The sequence below is a fragment of the Porites lutea genome, chromosome 5, assembly GCF_958299795.1.
Source record: "Porites lutea chromosome 5, jaPorLute2.1, whole genome shotgun sequence".
NCBI lineage: Eukaryota > Metazoa > Cnidaria > Anthozoa > Scleractinia > Poritidae > Porites > Porites lutea.
The window spans coordinates 35,718,357-35,739,464 of record NC_133205.1 but is presented as its reverse complement, the minus strand read 5'-3'; the positions used below and the strand labels follow the sequence as shown (position 1 = coordinate 35,739,464).

The following is a 21,108-nucleotide window of genomic DNA, read 5'->3' as shown; positions in this document are numbered from 1 at the left end:
AGTTTAAATTCAGAAACGCCTAGGGCTATTTTTTCCGTAGTATGTTGACTAGAACTTCTTGTAAAAAGTTCGGAACTCTATGGGCTCTGATGAAAAACCGATCATTGCCTGGATATGTTCTAATCAGATCATTCAATCAAAATTTGTTTATATTTCAGCCATTAAAGCGTGAACTTCCAAAGCTTCAGAAGGGGAATTCTTCCAGAAATAGTTTACGTAAAGACAAATCGTTTGGTAAGTGTACTGTATTTAGGACGCGAAGGGAGCATGTTGCCTACGTGTTCCTCAACTTATTTCTTTTTGAGACATTAAGAAAGGGTGAAAAGTTCAATTCGTAGGATGTGAACAGTGGAATATACCCCTTTTCCCCAAAGGCGAAACGAACGAAGAAATAAGTGTATAAATTGGGATGTTTTCCCGGTTGTCGCCATAGTGTTTGATCACTCTTTACCTATCCTGTCTGATTAGGCTTACTCAAAAAAGGTCAAAAGTTTGACTGAAATGCCAAAACACCTTGTACTGAATATGATAAACAGTACCCACAGGAAATTTCTGCTCCCCTGTAGCTTTCATTTTAATGTTCACAATGTAGTCCGCACATTCTTCAGCTTTGTGCAGACTAACCACCCGTGATTATGGTAACCTTGGGTGATTTGTTTCCCATAGCGATGCGCAATAAGGATGGGGAAGATAGCAAGCTTGTTGAAGGGCAGAAGACAGCACTCGGACGCAGAGCGTCGGGTGTAACAAACAAAACGTCCAAGCCTGGGGAACAGGTATGTGACAATCACGTGGCTTATTATCTGGTGTCACGCAACCAAGCTGTCATCAGTGCCTAGATGACTTTGTTGTCAAGTGGTTCATAACTTTATGAACCAAACATTATGCTTCGTTTCTCACGTCTACAGCAAAATCCATTGTTTGTGTTATGGGAGTTCTGTTGTCAAGTTGTCCTTCCGGGAGTCTAGGTAGCCAGGTCCTGTTCTGGTGAAGAAAATGAAAACAAACAAAACAACTAAATTTAAAAGTTGAGAGTTAAGAGACACCACTGTTGATACTGAAAGTGTACTTTACATTGCCAACTTCATCCCTGTTTTAAAGATAGAGAAAATTCGTGCAGTGTTTGAATTTATTAAGAACCAGTTGTTCGAAGGCCGATTAGCGCTAACCCAGGGTTAAATTTTAACCCGGGTCTCTTTTTCTTTTCATCAAAAGAAAATTATTTTTAGAGTAGCCAATTAGCAAATCGTTGACAAAAAGAACGAACCTGAATTTGCTTTTTAAGCTTTCATATCTGAATTCAAATTTCGAACTAACCCTGGGTTATCTTAACCCAGCTTTGAACAACTCGGCGCTGGAGAAAAAATTCATAGTGAATAAATTTCAGGCCCCTCCACACGTATCCGGATATTTTTGAATCCGCAACTTGTTCTTTTCGGGTTAAAAAATTTCCACGTTCACACGTATCCATATTCAAATCGAATTTGCCCGTCCACACGTATCTTGATTCGCTCTAGTACCCAGGACTCCTCTGAGAATATTGGCAACAGAGCATGCGTCGAGGTTGCCGTCTTGAATACTAGTGAACTTACGCAACAGGACGGGACAGGAAAGAAGACGGCAAACCTTGTGTGACAAACGTGACAATAATTCTGCTTGAAATAACTTTTCGCCAAACTTCACTGTCTTTTAAACAGATCTTTTTGTAAAAGACCCGAAAACATTGATGTTAGTCAAGATCACGACAAAACACGCAAGTTATAGCCTTGTCACGTTCGTCACGCACAAGCGATTTGCCGTCCTCTTCTTCCTGCCGTCCCGTTGCGTAAACTCACTAGTATTCACGGTAAAGAACTAGGTTTATCTTGCGACGTCACCGGATGAAAAATATGCGGATTTAGCGTCCACACGATTCCGGATTCATAGCGTATTCAAAAATTTTCACTCTGGAAAGCGGATTTAAAAAGTTGCGGCTGCGTACGCCTGATTCACCGGATACGTGTGGACGGAAGTCGTACCCGGAAGGAAAAAGTTGCGGATTCAAAAATATTCGGATACGTGTGGACTGGGCCTCAAACTTCCTGCAAAAAACTGGGGATTAACTAGCGCTTGTTTTCTAATTATTTTAGGTGCCCACGCTTCCCAATCCTAGTTTATTAACACGTTCAGGAAGAGGAAATAATTTATCAGCAAGAGCAAGCCTGCATACTAAGCCGACCTCTCCTCTTTCGTTTAGAAGGTAAATGAAAAATTAGTATGAGGCGGACTGGAGACTTTTTACCAAACCCTCTAAACTCAGTCAGTATAGCATGTTAGTCCAACATTGTCCAACACTGCTCAATGCAAAATGCTGGGCCAACATTGTCCGACACTGCTGGATGAAACCTGTTGGGCAATCATTGTTCAACCGTTTTGGATGCAACGTGTTGGACAGTCATTGCCCAACACTACCCGATGTAACAGGTTAGGCCAACATTGTCCAACACTGCTGAATGTTACATGTTGTACCAATTTTGTGCAACACTGCTGGATGCAACGTTTTGGGCAAACGTTGGCCAACATTTTTGGATGTATCATATTGGGCCAACATTGTCCTGCACTTCTGCATACAACCTGTTGACTCACCTTGCCCAACATTACTGCAGTGCAAAATGTTCGGCCAACATTGGACAACACTGCTCAGTGTGACATGTAAGATCCTCTTCAAAACCTTTTTGGGCGGTGTTAAATATTGGGGCTTCTTTGAAACCAGAATACAGTTGAAAGCCTTGTAAGTGACTACTCAAAATGCTAAGACGTAATAGTGGCGTCCAAAATTGACTCAAGGAGGGTCTTTTCGTAGTTGAGGTCCCGTTACGTCTGCCGTTTGGAAGATAATTAATTGCACGTTACGATGGGCGCAGTTTCGTGTTGTCACTATAGGTTCTGCATGTCCTCTGAGTAGCCTAGTCATGACATACAGCAAGCACAGAAATCAGAGCATGTGTGAAGCGGTCGCATACACGAACTTAAAAACAGTGGAAAATTGTCAAACTGCAAACCGCCACCTCAAAAAGAGGTTCCATCTATCAGGCTTTAACTGGGAAAATGGTGGTATTTTGGATGGTTCCTACGTGGAGGTTAATTCACTTTGATACGTAGGCGTACGACGCTTATCCCATGATGCTATCACGTGATCGTGTAGTTCATTACTTTTTGTTTTTACTTATAAAGCAGAAGCTTTACGATGGATGAAGAGAATAAGGAGAAGGGAAAAGATAAAGGGAAAGACAAAGAGTGAGTGAAAAAAAATGAAACCTGGTGATCTTGATATAATCGACTTTTTTCATGTTCATTTCACTCATTTGCAACGTAGCTGTATGCGTTATGTCGGACGTAACGCTACAGTGCTTAGCTCTGCGTGGTCAAACATTTTGCGCGCTGTTACACTGTGTTGCCATCAGCTCTAGTGGCACATTTTCAATGAACCATCACTGAACCGTCTGTTTGCTTACAATTCTCGTTCAGTTTTAATTTTTTCCCCCTTGTCTATTGATTTTAGTCCCGGTGTGTCGCCCGATGTCTCTGGAGATGACGAGGATGACGATGAAAGCGGTGGGTATCCTGTCAGTCACTTTACAACCCAATCACTCGTAATGTGAAACTCTCCACCTACTCCTCCCTAAGAAAGCAATTTGCCGTAAGTGAGATGACAGCGTTAACGTTAGGGGGACGGGGAAAGTAGTTCAATTTCCCCAAATCACACACTTTGATCGCTGACTCTTTGAAATCTGTTATCTGTTTGCTGGTACTTGCACTAACTAAACGAATTAGTTATCTGATTGGTCTGTTTCGAGATATTTATTAACGGCTGGTTATATTTTTTTGTTCCAGAAATTGGTCTTGAGGTAAGTTGTCCCTTTATTTGTTCTGCCGTTGTTCGTTCACTCGTTGCTCCTTAACATGTTAATTGCTGCACTTTGTAATTGGTGGAAACGTCTTACGCCACTATGCGTGTTTTTCCGCCCTTTGCGCCTGCTTCATATATTGACATGTGATCACATTGTTTCGTTTGATACGTGAAATGTTAATTGATGTATCTAGATCGTCATACTTGATGTGAAAGACTTCAACCCTTTCCTTAGATAATGTAAGATCAAAGAACATTAATGCCATGTTTTATCTCGTACATTTTTTTTTGCAGTGTCAAAATGATCCTAGTCTTGAAATTAAAGATGAACCAGAGGCGTGGAGTGTCACAGTCGACAAGAAGGTACCAGTACCAAAATATTTTTACACTTGCTTTTTATGCGTTGTTTTAAACTCCATTGCCTGTTTTCCAGCTTGCTAAATTTTTCAGTGCTAGGAGAGAGCCAGCCGAATATCAGGGAAAAGAGGGAAACTTAATTTGTAGTTGTAGGCAAATTGTCCTGAAGTTGAGTGCGTAGGGACCCCGATCTAATTTCAGAAGTAGAAAGGAAAATTCGTTGGCGTGTCTTGACGCCCTCCATAGATAGTCGTGCATGGTAGTGATGGAGAAGAAATATACAGCGATGGACGGGTAGAGTTGTTGTTTTAATGTTGTTTGTTAAAGCTTCACCTTTTTTTACGGAAATTTCTCGTCACAGTCGCCGTCCTAGTTGTTTCAGCCCCATCACCAGAAAGCGACAGAAACTTCATTTAACTAATAAACGCTGTTTTCGTCATCAATTATAGATTTTAAAAAAAATGACAGCTAAAGATATCAAAAGACAAGATGTAATTCACGGTAAGGCCGAATGATTGCTTACAACCCGGGAAGGGGGGGACATTTAGGGGTAGTTTGGGTGGCGGTGTGCCCCACGGCCTTGGGACCCTCATTCTCGTTAAGACGAGACATTTTGTTTTGATGACTTTGATTTAATTTGTTTCGCATACAAAAGTATTTTTCAAGTGACCTCAACGAATAAGATTTTAATTAAAAAAAAACTGGGAGCAATACACATGAGAACTGCGCACTACCAAGGTTTACATCCTGTTCGAGGCGTCTGGTCTAGGAAAACACCCTGTTCAAGACGCTAAATTGAGAAATTGTATTCCTGGGACCCTCAAAACCATACCCCGTTCACATACTCATTTTGGCCAAATAAGGGAGTGTCTCCAGGAAGAAGGGGGTGGGAGGGGGGACTTTTAACCGGGTTTATAGCTGTGAAGCGTTCCTCTTTAACTCCAAAAACAGTGACGATTGTATTTGTAAGTTTCCCAAAAAAAGGTTTTTAATGAAGAAAGGAATCTAAGAAATTCTCCCTTGTGTACACAAAATTTTGAAACGTAAATGGTGCTGTAGAGGTTTTCTCAAAACATGTAATCACACCACCGGAATTATTCACAGACTCAAAGAGTTCGAACTACAAACTGAATAAATAATGCCATGTAAAAGTACTGCTGAAGAGTTAGCCTGCGTATCAGGCGCTCGGAAGTAGTGGGCGAAAGAGAAAGCGGGCGCGCGCGAGGGAGACACGCGAGGGGTGTCTCGCGTGTCTCCTTCTCGCGTGCTCGTTTTTTCTTGTGCTCACTACTTCCAAGCGCATGCTACGCAGGCTACTGAAGAGTTTTCATTGAAATGGCCCGACACCATAGGATTTCATGTACAGACTCTAAAGTTAAAACTACCTACTAAATACATAATATCATGTGAAAGTACTGCTGAAGAAATTTCATGTGAGTGATCACAACATAGGATTCGTTCACAGTCTCAAGAGTTAGAACTACCTTATCGTCACTCCATAGTATATTTTAGAGTAAAAGTGTCCCTCTGTTTGGTATAGAGCATTCCCTAAACCAACTTCCACACTTCTGTGTGTGCTACATAATACTTATCCTGTTGTGTGTTATGTTTCTCTTAGAACTGATTCAAACTGAAGTCCATCATGTAAGGACTCTAAAAATCATGCAGAAGGTTAGTATGCCTTTCAGGCTCTTATCATGCGACGTTTTTGTAAGTTATGGCTGCAGGCAACAGGGACTTTTTGATACGTATGCATTGCTTTTACTTATTATTAGTGTTGCTCAATTTTGCTTTTTTTACTGCTTCTTATGTTTTGGAAAGAGAAAATACATGTTCTGTCTTCAAAGAGCAGGTTACCCACGCAACGACCTGTCACTGACTACATTCAATAGGAGTAGAAGGTGTAAAACTCACCGCGAATACCTACTTTTATCTTTTCAGATATTTTACAAGGGAATGTTGAATACCTTGAATATGCCACAGGATACTGTCGATCAGATATTGCCGAGGCTTAACGATCTACTACAAATAAACGGTAAAACATATATTGTTAAAACATAGTTGAGATTGTGTTAAACAAAACCACTTTTTAGACTTCGCGTAAATGACACACCCTAAGAGTAAAAGAAATGTTACTGCAGACAAACATTGTCGAAGTTCTTAATCGCTTTTCTGCAACAACAAAGCTTTTATCAGTGCCGGTGCTGTTCACGGGGATACCATGATAAAGAGTTCTTGGTTCATGCTTTGGTCGTTAAAGGACACAAATCAGACTCGGACTAAACCATCTATTTATTCCTCATATACTTACCGAAAAGAGGTGTAGCAGTTAGCTGTGACTAATTCTCGCTTTATTTTTTATTTTTCAATCTAGGAGACTTTTTGAATCTCTTGAAAGCAAGCGAAGGAGAAGATACTGTTGTCAATAGCATAGGAGATGTGTTAGAGCAACAGGTTAGCAAAAAACAACTAGTAGAAGATGATTCATCTTGTACAAGATTAAAAAAACAGCATTTAAGTTTTGACTTTAGAATTGTTGCATTGAGGGCAACTGCTGCGCAGTTGTAGAGAAAACATCTGAAGTATAATATCTGTCGGTGAACTGCATATCGTTTATTTTATGATGAATGGAATAACAGAGAATAGAGTTTCCTTTGTTTTTCTTGTCCAACTTTATTTTGTTTTCTCTGTCATATTCTATAGTTTAGTGGAGAAAACAGCGAAAAGATGAAAAGCGCTTATGGCGAGTTTTGCAGCAGCCACATGGAAAGTGTGGAGCTTTATAAGGTATGAATGTGCACCTGTTGTTTGAATGGAGCGTTTTAACTTGAGGTTAAAATAATTTCGGCACTGCTTTTGACGCTGCCATTGCTTTAAAAAACATTGCACCAATTCTGCAATAGTCTTCCAACGAAGGTATTATGTCATCACGCAACACTCTAGCGTTGCGTGACGACTCAAAGAACGGGCGCATCAGAGACTACTTTTTTTAACCAATCCAAAACCCCACAATTCAATCAGTCGTGAGAAGCTGGCTACGTGTATTTCTTCTGATTGGTTGATTATTTGGGAAACAATGCGTAGGTTGTTGAAGTAATTTCTTTTCTTTTTTCTTTTAGAAATTAATGCAGAAAGACAAGAAGTTCGCAGACTTCATCAAGGTATGTTTTAGGATGAAATCTAATTTTATTGTAATAAATAGGATTACTTTAAGATTGTTATAAGATATGTTGTGGCTGGACACAGGTCAATGGTTTGGTAATGGCCACCTTTTTAAATAAAAAGGACCACATAAAAGTATAAATTCCTGCAACCGGCTCTGATATGTGGTCTCTGAGAAATATTAATGAATGCCTAACTTAGCCTTTATTTGTGTTTACATTTGATAGGAAGCACGATAAATAAAACGAGTTTAAGGTTTGGAAAAGATGTGCCCTGACTTCATTGTTTGTTTTTGCAGAGATGCAATCTGAACAAGCACACTCGGCGACTATCTATCCCAGAGTGCATCACGCTCATCACCCAGAGACTTACAAAGTATCCGATACTTATTGAGGCGATAGTGAAAACTACAAAAGGTAGGTCATTGTATCTTTGATAGCTGTGTTTTGAACCCTTTGGCCAGACATACAATCTATTCTTCGTCATAGAAGGGCTTGTGGCGCTTCTAATGCACTCATTTTGCGAGGCGTTTAACGGAGTTTGATCTTTTTTATTTGTTTCCGTTTTCATTTTAGAGTCAAAGCCGGATTTTACGTCGCTGAAGAATTCAGTCACTCTTGTTAAGGTAATATGAGTTAGGGAATTGACTCCATTGACAGAGCATTACAGGGGACACAAAAAGAGTGAATAGGAATTTATCAATTCGTTTCAACCTCGTTCCCAGGGTTTCTCTGTTGCAATGCTTTTTTTATGGCGACAGCCTGTACTACGACGTCATTTTACCGGAAATTTGGCTAACGGTAGCTGGTTATGAAGAAACAGCCAGGTGGTGTGAGCCAATCAGAAACGGAGAAGTATTTTAAATGAATAATAGTACTTTTTAATATCCAGCCCCGACTTTCCGGGGCGCAATAATTTCATATGACACAGTGGAGTTCAGAATGCATGTAGGCAGATTGCACTCAGAAGGTAGTTTTTCTTTGACTGATAAATCCTTTAAAGCTCAATAATCTCAAACAAATGGAAAGCAGGCGAACATTAGGATTGAAATCTATTTCAGGTAACTTTGGCTCTTCTATGTGGCATACAGTGATACATGGCATCCTTCGAAAAAGTCCATTTCGAAAGGATCCTGCCATAAACTGCATTTTTTCCAATCAGCACGTGCACCGAAAACGCGTTGCATTCATAGGATTAGGTAACTATATTACTTCCTCTTTGCACAGGAAATACTACAAAGCGTGGATCAAACGATAAAGGATTATGAAAAACAAAAGGTATGACTTTGAGCAATAAACTTTTCTCGAAAAGTTCACCATGATACAGTATTTCATTAAAAATACTTCCCTTCCGTGAGCAGCTTTCACTTGTAGTAAATCTTGGTATCAAAATTTACCACTCAGTAAGGTTTACCACTGTTTTCGTTTATTGAACTATAGACTGATCACTATAATGAAAGTGTGGCAGTCAACTAAGGGCTTGTTTACATGGAAGTGGGGGACCTCAGGTAGGTGAGGTAACCCGCTTAGGTGGGGTAACCCGCCTGTCCATATAATCTCTCATTTTAATTTGATTACGTTTAAATGATAGGTGGGGTGACCATATGAGGGATTCTATGGACAGGCGGGTTACCCCAGCTAAGCGGGTTACCTCACCTACCTGGGGCCCACCACCTCCATGTAAAAAGGCCTTAGAAGTCATAACATTTTTCTTCCTGAATTCTTCTGATACTTGTTAACTTGTTCTTCTTCAGCAAGCGCAAGACATGAGAATGAAACTGGATTTAAAAGTTACTGTTACATACGGGAGGAACGGAAAAAAAGTCAAGGTAAGTCACGAGACGGAGGCACCAGCTAAGGCACCATAGTTTTGACCCTGTAGAATACGTTTTTAATTTTGAAAGAATTATAACGAGAGCAACGACAGTACCAAAGTAAAGTATTACGAAAAACAAACGACAGCATAAAAGAGGTACCATTTGCCAGGGTCAGCCACGGTTTTCGGTCGGTCATACAGTATACAGGGGTCTTTAAAATTGGTTATACATTATCGTTCAGCTCAATTTATCGATATCGTTCTGGAGACGGCATATTGCAGAAAGGTTTGGTAACTCGCTAGGGTTTACTTAAGAAACTTCTGTTTATGTGTGTTGGTATTACACTAAACCTCCACCGACTGTTACAGTAGTTGTACTGCACGTAACTTACTAGCGTCTGATTTTGCAGAATATTGACTTCGCATCCAACACGAGTAAGCTTATCCATGATGGTGTGTTATTATGGAAGACAGCCAAAGGAAAACTGAATGGTATGTACTCTGTTATCTATTGCCCTAGTATAACTGTGCAGAGTTGTTGTTTTACTTATAAAACCTTTTGCCTTTTTTGACGTTCTCGTTGCCGTCCCTGTCATCGGATCTTAAGTTCCCTATTAGTACCCTGGAATGCTTTACGAGGCCTTTAAATTATAGTGCACCACTTCAATAATGATGAACAGCAAGTGCGATTTAATTTTGCAGAAACAAGAGTATTGATCATGGAAGACATGTTGGTTTTCTTGGAGGAAAAAGACAAAAAGTACAGTTTACTCTCACTTGACCAAAAGGTAATAAAGTGTTATGTATTGGTTAGCCTGAAAAAAACAGCTGACATTTCGCCATGCCAACCGTTTTTTAACCAATCAGAAGCACTACTCAGACCTGCGTTGTGACACGTCAGTAGACAGTATGGAATTTCTGCGCGCGTTCCTCAGACGTCACGTGGTGGAGAAACCAGTGGAGGCGTCGCGAAATGGCGGCTGTTTTCCCAGGCTATGTAACAGTCAGCCATCTGATCTTTATAGGAGTTCGAAGTGGCTCAGTCACCTTATTTTACATTCACACTTGGCTGTCCCTGCACAATCTTCTTTCACCGGGGGTTTCTGTCAGCCTGCAACTGGTATCTATTTTGTGCCTCGCTTTGTAGTTCAGCTCATCTTCAATAGGTCATTTCTGAGTTCCAAAAACTCTCACTTTGAAAACGAGTGTGAAAAGGAGTTCTATTTGCACGACAATAAAACTCATTTTCATAACAATGGCTTCGCACGCAGCCTCGCTTTGAAACAGAGGCTTGGAGCAGCTCGGAAATGGCCTATTCTAGTCAGACGCGCTAGTACAGTTAGTAAAAGTAATGCTCGAACTGTTTATAACTTTTAATTTTTTACTTATACTTATGTGTGTAGTTTGCCCTTCCTTTGTTGCCTGAACCAAACTTTTTTCGTTTTGTTCACCAGGCACCAGTTATCAGGCTCAAGAATTTGATGGTGCGAGAGGTAGCCACGGACCGAAAAGCCATATTTCTTGTGAGCACCAGCCTGCGTGGACCCGAGATGTACGAGATAGTTTGCGAGTCCCCAAGTGAAAAGAAGCGGTACGTATCTAATCGGGGCAATTCTAAGGGCTCCTAACCTTGCTGTTGATTAACTTGTTACCTCTTGCCGTGGCTTAAAGTAAAATTCAAGAAATGGAAATATTTTAAAAGGTCACAACATAGTGTTTCATCCGCAGACTCAAAAGTTACGACCACAAGACAACAGGAAAGTACCGCTCAGCCGCATGAGAGTTCATCCTCTCTTGTCAGTAGCTTTGATTCAAAAGTAGCATGTTCACAAATCCTCTATTTTCTCTTTGGAGATCGTCGAGTGCGCATATGAAAATAAAAGCGGCGAGGGGTCATTGATCGCTAGTGCAAGAGGGTGTGGTTTCCTCGGGGAGAAAAATGTCTGTGGACAGCCGGGCTAATTTGAAATTCCACACCATAGCATTTCATCTACCGACTAAAGAACGACTTCACTTGCGGTTGAAAAATGTCAGGCTGCGTTTGACTGCTCTTCTCTAAACTGTCATCGTCAAAAAGTTCTAACCTAGCTTCCTCTTCATTATACATATACACATCTTTGTCATAATACCATGGGCTATTTGCACGACGGTGTCATTTTTACTACTTCGACCAGAATCCTAGTCGTTTTTCGTTTCGTATTTAAAGTTGTTAATCCCAGTGAGGTTTTAAATAACAAAACCCTACTTTGCAGAAGAAAGCAAAACCCTGAAGGATTCTGGTCTTAGTAGTAAAATGACGTCATCGTGTAAATGGACCGAATGGCCCATTCTGGGACTGTTACTGGGGACAGCGAAAAAATTAGCCAATAGCTGACCGGTGCGTCCTCAAGTTTGAGTCCAGAAACAATTGCGGGACACGTTTCGGCTCAAGTCCCCTTCTTGTTTGTAACTGTCTAGCTGCGAGGCTTATGTTGTTAATCCTCTTTAATGTCTGCTTGTTGTTTAAAGGTGGATGGATATAATTAAAGATGCAGCAGCCAAAGCCCCCGCCGAAGATGACCGTAAGTATTGTTATACGGTTGAACCTCCAAAAAGCGGCCAGACTTGTAGAAAACGTGCTGCCTTCGAGAGCGGCTAAAACCGTGACGAAGTGTCCTTGAACTGGAGTTGTCAGTTAGCCAAGGTTGTTCTGTATTATGTTATACGTTATGTCTTTCAAAAGGCCCCGGTTGTTGAGGAAATAGGACAGGGCTGTCACTAAGATTTCAAGTTGCCGGGTAAATATCACAAGTAGGCGGCGAATCAAACAGCTGGGGATTTCTTTTGGTTCTATTTTTCAATGAAAGTAGCCGGAGGAAATCCCCGACCCCGCCTTTTAATGACAGCCCAGAAATAGAACTTCTCTAAACAGTCCAGACTTCTTTGCTTCTTCTCTGCTTCGCTTTATTCAATTTGGGTCGGTTTTCTTCATATTGTATGTTCGGGTATTTATCGTTGTTGCCGGAACAGTGAAGGTCAAACCAAACAATCCAGAACTGATTTTGTCTCTGCTCCTTTTTGCTTTCAACTTTTAACAATTGGCGACATATTTGTACAACACAGCCCTGACTCTCATTTCTCTTTTAGAACCAGAAGACGGCCTCATAAGAACAGCAACGGATGAACGACGAAAGTTCATTGTCCGAAGGGCCAGTGTATTAATTGGTTAGTACAGTGTTGCATTACTTTATGCGTCTTGCGTTCTCCGTCTTTGTTTGAAGGATGTAGCAACAAGTTGTTTTATAAAGTACGTTTCCTGTCTTAACTGTTCAAGTATATTTTTTTAATCGCTTTTGCAGAGCAAATTCAAAACAAGGAGCTTGAAGACTTTGACAGAGGGAAAAACTTAAGTGAAATGCAGGTATGTGAAACATAGTGGACGTGTGTCATGAATGTCACGCAAGCCCGTTCAGTCTTTCAGTCAAAGCACCGATTTACTGTTACCCCTTCATTTGTGAGAAGCTGTGCATTGATTATCATATTAGTTTGTCCTTTTCATGTCAAAAGCCGATTTTCTCTGATTTTTGTTTTCGTTTTTGTTTTGAAGGAATTGGTCAGTCAAATAGAATCGCTGCAGGATAGTAAGGTATAACAAGACAGAGTGTTTCATGAGTTGCTCATGCCGTGTTGATTTTCTTTGTTATTTGACGATTATATTTTCTCTTTTTCAGTCGAAAATTGATGCTGAAAAAAGTAAAGAGTTGGCAAGGGCTAAGTACGTTCATAAGCCAAACTACATTTTATCATATAAACTTACTGTAAACCATTTTGCCCCTTCAAACATAAGTTACAGAAAATTTATATTACAAGTGCACAAGTTATTAGTTTCATCGTTTTAGGAATCCCATTTTTGTTTAGCCGCTCTAATTAGCAAGGTTGAAAAATGCTTATGTGACAATATTGCGGATCAATTTGCTACACCAAACGCTGATGCATAGATTTTGATTTTAATGATTAACGTATCCCAGTTTATCAAGTGCACCGCAAAACGTATTGAGCATTCTACTGAAGTGAATTCCCACGAACTCATCTCCGTGAATTTTGTACAGTAATAGAAATACAGAGACATTCTTAGACAGCTACAAGTCGACCTCTTAAACTGCCCTCAATCCTCGATCGAGATTAGTCTTTAAAGCGAGCGCAGCGAGGTTACTGGGGTCCGAGCGATGCGAGTGCCGGTGCGAGTGACAAATTATGCGACCAACCAAAAAAAAATTAAAGGACTTTAAGAAGGTCTACGATGACCTGGTCCAAGTGGAACCCATTTTTTTAAGGTAACATGCACTTAGGTTCTTCCCATTTTTCTGTGAAACGGAGGATGTGTATCTAGACACGAAGTTCCGTGGGTGTCCTTCTGATACAGGTTTTACTTAAATAACAATGATAGTGATTGGGAAGCTTCGGACAAATTCGTCTCTGATCGCGGCGAACAAAAGGACCGCGTTTAAATTCATTTTTATCCCTGTGTTGAAGACAGGCATGGGTGTGAACGCAAACAGATAAAAACAAAGCTTGAGTGTGATTGCAAAGGAATATTCTTCAACACCGACAAATTCTTGAAAATGACGCAGAGAATTCGGAACCCGTCTTGATCCCTTCATCATTGAAAGGTCTGTGTAACTTTCAAGAATTTGTTGGTGGTAAGGAATATTTCGTTGCGATATAATGTCCCAACAGTTGAATCTTCATTCTTTAATTGAGTATAATTGTCTTTTGTCCTCAGGGAGTCTCTTGTCACAGCTATCCAGCAGGTGTCATTCGATGGTGCCTCATTAGAAGAGCCCCAGAGTGATACCCGAGGAAGCACCCCATCGCTGGCCGTTACTGGACCCGGGTCAAATGGTCCTAAGAGGGCGGAGACGTTCAGTGGGTTTGATACCAAACTCAAGCCTGATAACATCAACCGAGCCAGTTCAATGAGAGCTCCCGAGAGACCCGGTATTGGGTTCCCGTCAAGGCAAGTTCCAGGTACGATCAGTCCCGTGGTAGGGAGCCCTAAAGTGAAACACAAGCGGAGAGCTAGTGGAGGAGTCTTGCCCTTCCTGACCAAGAGTAACAGCAAAGAAGACAAAGAGCCGGCTGGGACAACAGGTAGGCTGTGCACAGGGAAACCCGTTAAGACCCGCCTCGGGCCTGTAGACTGCAAAACAGTCGGGTTTTTTTCAAAATCAGTAAAGAAATCGGGAAAGCGTGGCGTAAGAGTCGTACGCGCGCGAAGCGCGCGAGCCTCACACGCCCGTAGGGCGTGTGAGGCGAGAGAAAAAAACCGTATTTTTGCGTCTCTCCCCAGTCTCGCTCTCTGTTTTCAGCCTCGTTCCAGACCTTCTGTTTGACAGCTCGCACGTACTTGAACACGCAATAATTCGGACTGTTTTGCAGTCTACGGGCTTGTGGCTTACCAATGAATCCAAATTCATAAGTATTTCTTCCATGTTGATGTAACTGGAAGTCCAAGTATAATATTTGCAAATTAACTACACGTAAAATAAAATATAGTTCTTTGGCATTTTAAAAAAGCTAGGTCAAAAGCTGGTTTTTTGCTGGTTTGAGAGTTGTTTTTTAAAAACATGTACCAGTTTGTGCAGTGTACACTTTAGTACACTTTCACACTTCACGTGTCTTGGTGAATTACTTGTCGTGTTTCAGAAAATGTTGGTTTGAAATAACACAGTCAACTGATACGTGAAATGTTGATTGAATGTTTCTTACAGGTGACGGGGCTTCAGACTCGGCCTCATCATCGCCCACTCAGACTCCTATTCCATCACCAGGCCCTGGACAGGAGGTGAGTAGTCACCTACAACAACTTTGCACATGCATCACGCTTTCTTGTACTTTTCTTCACCGTCACTGCACCGCGAATACGACGTGGCAAGTGCCATATTTCACGTTTTATAGAGGACGTAAACAAGCGACGACGAATTTTTCTTTCTCTTTCTAAACTTGAGTGCGGTCCCCAAGAAATAAACTCCAGGGAAATTCATCTACATTTGACATTCTAAGCGAATTGGAATAAACTCCAAAAAGCCGTCGTCCATACTAAAGCTCAATAGGCCATTTGAGAAAAAAGGTGAACGGTTTGTTTATGGTGGAAAGTGCACTTAGCATATCCAGCTAGTTTTATAAGTACTCCACTCAAATAATTAGAAACTAATAATCCAAATAGAAAATAACAGGATTAAAAAACTTAACTAGCAGGAGGCAACTAGTTGGCTATTTACAATCGTGGCCGAGGTTTTGAAATCAGAACGACCGAGCTTGACTTGAACCTGAAACACCACAGTTTTTCTTGTAGTTTTGTCACGTTTTTGCAGGACTAAATTTTGTCAGGTTCGACACCTACTAAGCACAACTTCAGGGTAAATGCCCATGAATTGTAGGAATCGGAAAGTCTATGCTTTTTGCGTTGCAGGAAAAAAAGCATTGGTTAATTCTATGAACTTAAAAGATCTCTTTATGTATTTTTCAACAGTCTGAAGGCGGTAATGAAAGTGACAGGTAAGTCATGGACTACATTCTTTCTTTTTTTCCCTTCTAGTAAAAAATGGTATTTTGTAGAGGTACGTCATCATAAAACCTGTCTTTGAATTATGGGTTCTTAAAAAAGCTAGACATAGGCATAAAGTAAGAGTTCTTTCTTGTGAACCTACTGCTTATCTTATTTAAATCATTTCTTTTCTTTTACTGGTCGTGCTATTTCACTGGTAATTTTTAAAATCTCACATGTACTTAAAGCAGTTTTGTACAAAATGTGGCGAAAAAATAAATCGAAACTTAAACTGTGCTCGTTCATGTGCCGTGTTTAAAAACAACCATACTCCTGGAGCCTGGCGGCGAACAAAACTCACTCACAAACTCACTCTTCAGACTCGCACGCGATGAGGTCGCGCGCCTTGAAACCCCGGGAAATATGTGCTAGTCGCGTCAAAAACTAAAAACTAATAGTTTTATCTTTGAGTCAAGGGTCTCAAAGAAACAAAGCTCACTGTTTCCCTCCCAGTCCAAATAGCTACGGCGACTTCTACTACGGCGCTCGTGGATGCGAAGTCTGGAGAGAGTACGTCATCGTAGCCCGCCAAATTTTACCTTTAAGCAAACAGTGACTACTGGGTTTCTCGCTCATTTGCTTTCGCTGTTAGTAAAACGCTGGGAAGACGTAATTACTGGAAACCAGAAGAGTCAAATACATTACAATCTATGATTAAAACCAGTGACTGTAAAAAATAGGAGGAAAGTTGAATTTTATACTCGCGTAGCAGCGACTACGCCACAAGACAGGCCTTCACGTTGTAGGATTTAGTGCAAGGGTTACGGTACGACGCAACGGCGGAAGTTAATTTCCAAGCATGCGCACTGCGTCATTTTTGTTTTCTTTTTATACTTCCGGTCGCCGTAGTAGAGGTCGCCGTAACGATTTGCTTTAAATCCCTATTATTCCAACACTAGGCTCTATGTTTATCTCTTAGTGCAATCAAGAGTGCTCGTTTTAGACCAGTGAGAGATCGAGGAGACATGTCACCTCCAGCAGTGACTAATGTCGAAGCACCTTACAGCAGAGTAAAGCCGACTCCTAAAGAGGGCCTGTCGCATATTTCCTCACCACGCACCCAACGCCAGGCTCGCGAACTTCTTAAGAGCGAGGGAGATAAAGACCGAGATCAAAAGTCACCAAGCACTGCACCAGAAGTTATTTATTTTTGATTATGTAAGTAAAATCTGCGTGTCAATGTTGCCTAAAATTGTTCTTCCAATAGGCCCTTTGTAGCTAGTTATTCACGTGGTACAAAACCGCAATGCTGGCTTGTAAGCGGGAGATACACTGTGAGGAGACAAACAGGAAATTACTAGTTTAAATCTTGTACATCTCGGGTCAATGTAGGTTTCGGAGAAACTATCTACCTTCCCCTCCCCTAAGCCAACATTTTGCCCTAAGTGAGAAGTAAGTGTTAATGTTGGCTTAGGGGAGGGGTAGGTGGGCAGTTTCCCAGAAACATAAATTGACCCTACATCTCTTGTTTGTCCTGTCCTAGTCCGTCTCTTGCTCTCCGGTTTACCACGTGAATGACTAGCTGCAAAGGGCCTGTTTGTAGGTGAGTCGGGAAAGGGTAACCAGCTATGTTCGATCTCGTAGGCCGGCTCCAGAGGTCTGTTCTTAAATTTATATCCAAGATTAATTAAACTGCGTCCGTGGTTTTAAAAACGCGTTGCTCCTGTTTGTCACCTCTTCGCCGCTTCGTTTTCACCTGATTAGGTCCCGGTTCAAACGTCGCCGTCGCAATTCACATGTAATGTACCGAATTTATTGCCAATGAAGAACATTAAGTTTTCTCGCTCATTTGCAATAGGTTCGGCACATGTGAAATGCGACGTTCAAACTGAACCTTTGCCTGTTCCAGCACGGGCTCAAACACTGGGAAGGCTGAAAGAGAAGTGCCGGAGCAGGGAACAATAGCTTAGGTTGGGGGTTGTGAAGAGAAGGCCAAAGAAAGTTCTTTGCTCATTACAATAAGACAAATAAGACGCAAATAATACGTTTTTGAATAGTCTTAGAAGGAACGAAGTTGAAACCCAAGTGGAATTTACGTTAAAAAATATGGAAAGGGCTAGGGTCACCTGTTATTCATGTTACAGTTAAGAAAGACAGTTTGCTAGTGTATGTACTTAATTTTTTCGGCATTTTGGCGGGTCGGTGTGGTAGTGTAGTGGTATTAAAAAGGGAGACAGTGTCCAGGGCTGTCACTAAGAGCCGGGGGGCCGGGGATTTTCCCCGGTTACTATGAGCGTGAGCTCCGGCTACTTTCATAGGAAACAAAAGGAAAATAGAACCCAAAAAACTTCCTAGCTGTACAATTCCCCTTCTACTATTTGCATATACCCGGCAACTTGCAATTTTTAGCGACAGCCCTGACTGAGAGACTAGGATGCGAAAAGTCCGGGTTCCAGGTCCAGGTTCGACCCTGGGTTGCGATTTTCTTTCTTTTTGATAGAAACGCTTTCAATAACAGGTCAAAAATTTTTTAAGTGTCTTAAAATGGCAGCGACCTTTTACGATAGGGACAGCTGCGTTGGCGCTTCTGTTTTCTGGTCCTGCTCTCTAAAAGGGTATGTCCATTTCGAGTGGGCGGTCGTTGGAAAGCTGCCCATCCTATTTTTTAAAAATCTTTTTCTTTCTTCTCTTTGCAGAAACGCCTTTAATAGAAACCAGTTTTGCTCTTTACGGGGACATTCCACGAATCAAGTGTAGAAATGTGTAAATACGATAGGGGATGATATAAAATGTACTTAATTAACTATTGTAAAGTCACTTGAATGTCAACTATTGCTATAACATAGGCTATTTTAACAGCTGCAACAAAAATTAGAGATACATTATTGATCGGTAGCTGACTTAGAACAATTGTAGTCTTCCAAAATGTTACTTTGGCTGAATCAAGGATAGCCTGCGAACAGCAGACGCATTTCCGGTCGTCGCTTCTCTCCCTCCGAAAAATTTTTCGGAGGGAGAGAAGCGACGACCGGAAATGCGTCTGCTGTTCGCAGGCTAAATCAAGGAGGAAATAACACAAAGTGAGACAATCTTACGCAACCGATATGATTCAAATAACTTTCGTGAAGGGTGCTAGACGTCCTTGTCTTCTTCTTATCATTGTTTAGAGGCCCTTTCGTTGCGTTTGTTCTCACTATTCTAATGTAAAGAAAATCCTGATTACCGGTTTAATAACATGTTGTGTGGAAAGATGTTGCCAGAATAGATAATCTTTTCCATGCTCTTTGCCGATCTTTGTAGATTCCATTTACTGTGTTCACGCGTGAAAGACTGAATAAATCATATTTTTGTACAATTTAGTACTTGTCTCCGTATGAAGTGATCAGTGGTTTTATGGTTCCTTGACGTCGTTCTGTGACAAGGATGCATTAGGTTGCATATACAGGGATACCTGTGATACGTGAGGGTTTGTCAAGGAAAGTACCAAGATCTCTTACACCTCTATTAACATGGTTTGGAAGGGCATTCTCGGGATCCGGCATTAGAGCAAAATATAGTGCGGGACTCGGGAAAAAAGCAAAATTTCTTGACGGGATACGGGATTTGACCGCTACTCAGGAAATGAGATTTGCCAAAATCTTGGCATGGGACGCGGTACTGGGAAAGAAAACGATATTTGAGGTTATATATTCTACTCTCCCCAATCTTCCTCTGTCATAAAATGAAAGATGGCGGCTTCAACAGTACGAGCATAAACAAGACGCTTTCGCCGGCCTAAAAATACTACTGAATTGCAGGCTATATTTGAGATAGAGATGAGAGAAGTTTGAGATGCGGCTTGTCCTCAAAAAGCTAAAAGGAGCGGGAACAGGAGCCCTAATGGGCTCCTGGCGGGAATGCGACATCAGAGCCCCCTCCCCTCATCAGGACCGGCTGCGCTACTACCGTAGTGGAGCGAAGAACTGACAGGCAACAAAGACTTTCCTCTCCTCTGCTATACGGATTGCTTATTTAAGAGTCAGGTAACCGTTCTCAGTAGCATACGGAAGACATTGCATTTCCTATTCAAGGGGAGGTGTTTTAAGTGCTCGTTCCGCTCGCCATGAATTGAGAAACTGCTCGCAGGCTATCGCTATCTTACGTTTATCGCGACTACCATGAGTTTGATAGGTGTGCGCGCAGTGGGATGCTTGAATATTGGGAGTGTGGGAGACGGGGGACGAGACTAACAACTTTTGTTCCTCAAAAGATTGTTAGACTTTAAAGTTCACCCAGGGTTATCCCACATTTAATTAAAGTTTCTTAAATAGGATCTTGTAACCTGTAACTGAAGCTTATTGGATTGAACCTTTACCGACACCCAGTTACTAAGGATGACCCAAAAATCTACAGAAAGATTGAAACAATCGTATTAATTATCCTGGATTAACCCTAATCGGTCTTTCAAATACCCGGCTTAGGTCTTTAAATTACTCCACTTCTCGTAGACCCAGGGGTTGGACACGGCTCTTCCGCCACCCGATTGTTCGCAGGCTACCACCCACCCGGGTCTCCGAGGATGTGTTGCTCTCACCCGCTCAAGAGAAACGAGACCAACTGACGTCTGAGAGAACATCCAAACAATATTGGCCTGCTTAAACAAAATCTGAAGTTTCTGCTGCTATCCTATCCTTATTGAAGTTTGAAGCTACTGACTTTAACTTCTCAGCAAAAACAGATGTACCAATATGGGGTTGGCTTTTACATACAGTGCGGAAAACATGTCATCACGCACACACTGCCGTTTTACATCACTAGACTATTGTAAACAAATCTGTATAATTCGACAATTTCCATTGATTTAATGCCATATTATCAGCAGTAAATTTACAGACAGTTAAACATAGGAAAGGCAAATCTATCGGGCAGAACCAATGTACACTACTTAATAATAAGTCCCCTGTTAAAAATATTATTCTGATTCCATACAAAAATATCATAAACGCATAAGGAAAATTAATATAACTGGTGGTATCAATTAAATTGGTTTTTCAAATTTTAAAATACAAGGATAATTTGTTTGCAAGAGAAAAGTAGTTAACCGTTAAGTTAATTTCTAATAGTGCTTTTACATAATCATACTCCGCTTCCAATATCGAGAGAATCACGTCAGTTGGTTAATTTGAACAGAGAAATAATACCGCTCTCGATTTACACTTCTTAGGTTTTAAAATGACGTTAAAGGAAATATGGCCTCGAAAAATTCAGAAGCCAATATTGACCGCACCCTTCCAGTTTTCCCACGAAAACTAATGACGTTTGTGCCTATTGAACACAATTGATATCTCCGATACTTCCTTGTTTTAAAATTTCCTTCGCT

At 41.1% G+C, this 21,108-nt stretch overlaps 1 protein-coding gene across 17 annotated transcripts in view; it reads left to right on the top strand.

Annotated features, from left to right (window-relative positions):
• Window positions 1-18,693, top strand: part of LOC140936796 (rho guanine nucleotide exchange factor 28-like) — a 41,658-nt gene extending 22,965 nt beyond the window's left edge. For 15 of the 17 annotated variants that reach the window (XM_073386289.1, XM_073386284.1, XM_073386286.1 and 12 more), the window contains 30 exons: window positions 159-234; window positions 667-776; window positions 2,130-2,239; window positions 3,214-3,276; window positions 3,542-3,594; window positions 3,874-3,887; window positions 4,184-4,252; window positions 4,696-4,747; window positions 5,865-5,917; window positions 6,188-6,281; window positions 6,621-6,700; window positions 6,950-7,033; window positions 7,366-7,407; window positions 7,707-7,824; window positions 7,984-8,033; window positions 8,635-8,685; window positions 9,162-9,236; window positions 9,634-9,715; window positions 9,926-10,011; window positions 10,678-10,814; window positions 11,732-11,784; window positions 12,350-12,427; window positions 12,562-12,623; window positions 12,810-12,848; window positions 12,934-12,977; window positions 13,986-14,353; window positions 14,974-15,047; window positions 15,735-15,760; window positions 16,729-16,967; window positions 18,446-18,693. In XM_073386289.1, coding sequence (XP_073242390.1) covers window positions 159-234; window positions 667-776; window positions 2,130-2,239; window positions 3,214-3,276; window positions 3,542-3,594; window positions 3,874-3,887; window positions 4,184-4,252; window positions 4,696-4,747; window positions 5,865-5,917; window positions 6,188-6,281; window positions 6,621-6,700; window positions 6,950-7,033; window positions 7,366-7,407; window positions 7,707-7,824; window positions 7,984-8,033; window positions 8,635-8,685; window positions 9,162-9,236; window positions 9,634-9,715; window positions 9,926-10,011; window positions 10,678-10,814; window positions 11,732-11,784; window positions 12,350-12,427; window positions 12,562-12,623; window positions 12,810-12,848; window positions 12,934-12,977; window positions 13,986-14,353; window positions 14,974-15,047; window positions 15,735-15,760; window positions 16,729-16,963 — 2,478 coding nt within the window. In that variant the 3' untranslated portion in view covers window positions 16,964-16,967; window positions 18,446-18,693. The remainder of the gene's footprint in view (window positions 1-158; window positions 235-666; window positions 777-2,129; window positions 2,240-3,213; window positions 3,277-3,541; window positions 3,595-3,873; window positions 3,888-4,183; window positions 4,253-4,695; window positions 4,748-5,864; window positions 5,918-6,187; window positions 6,282-6,620; window positions 6,701-6,949; window positions 7,034-7,365; window positions 7,408-7,706; window positions 7,825-7,983; window positions 8,034-8,634; window positions 8,686-9,161; window positions 9,237-9,633; window positions 9,716-9,925; window positions 10,012-10,677; window positions 10,815-11,731; window positions 11,785-12,349; window positions 12,428-12,561; window positions 12,624-12,809; window positions 12,849-12,933; window positions 12,978-13,985; window positions 14,354-14,973; window positions 15,048-15,734; window positions 15,761-16,728; window positions 16,968-18,445) is intronic. The other 2 variants (XM_073386285.1, XM_073386290.1) reach the window with 2 other exon arrangements.
• Window positions 18,694-21,108: the final 2,415 nt, after the last annotated feature.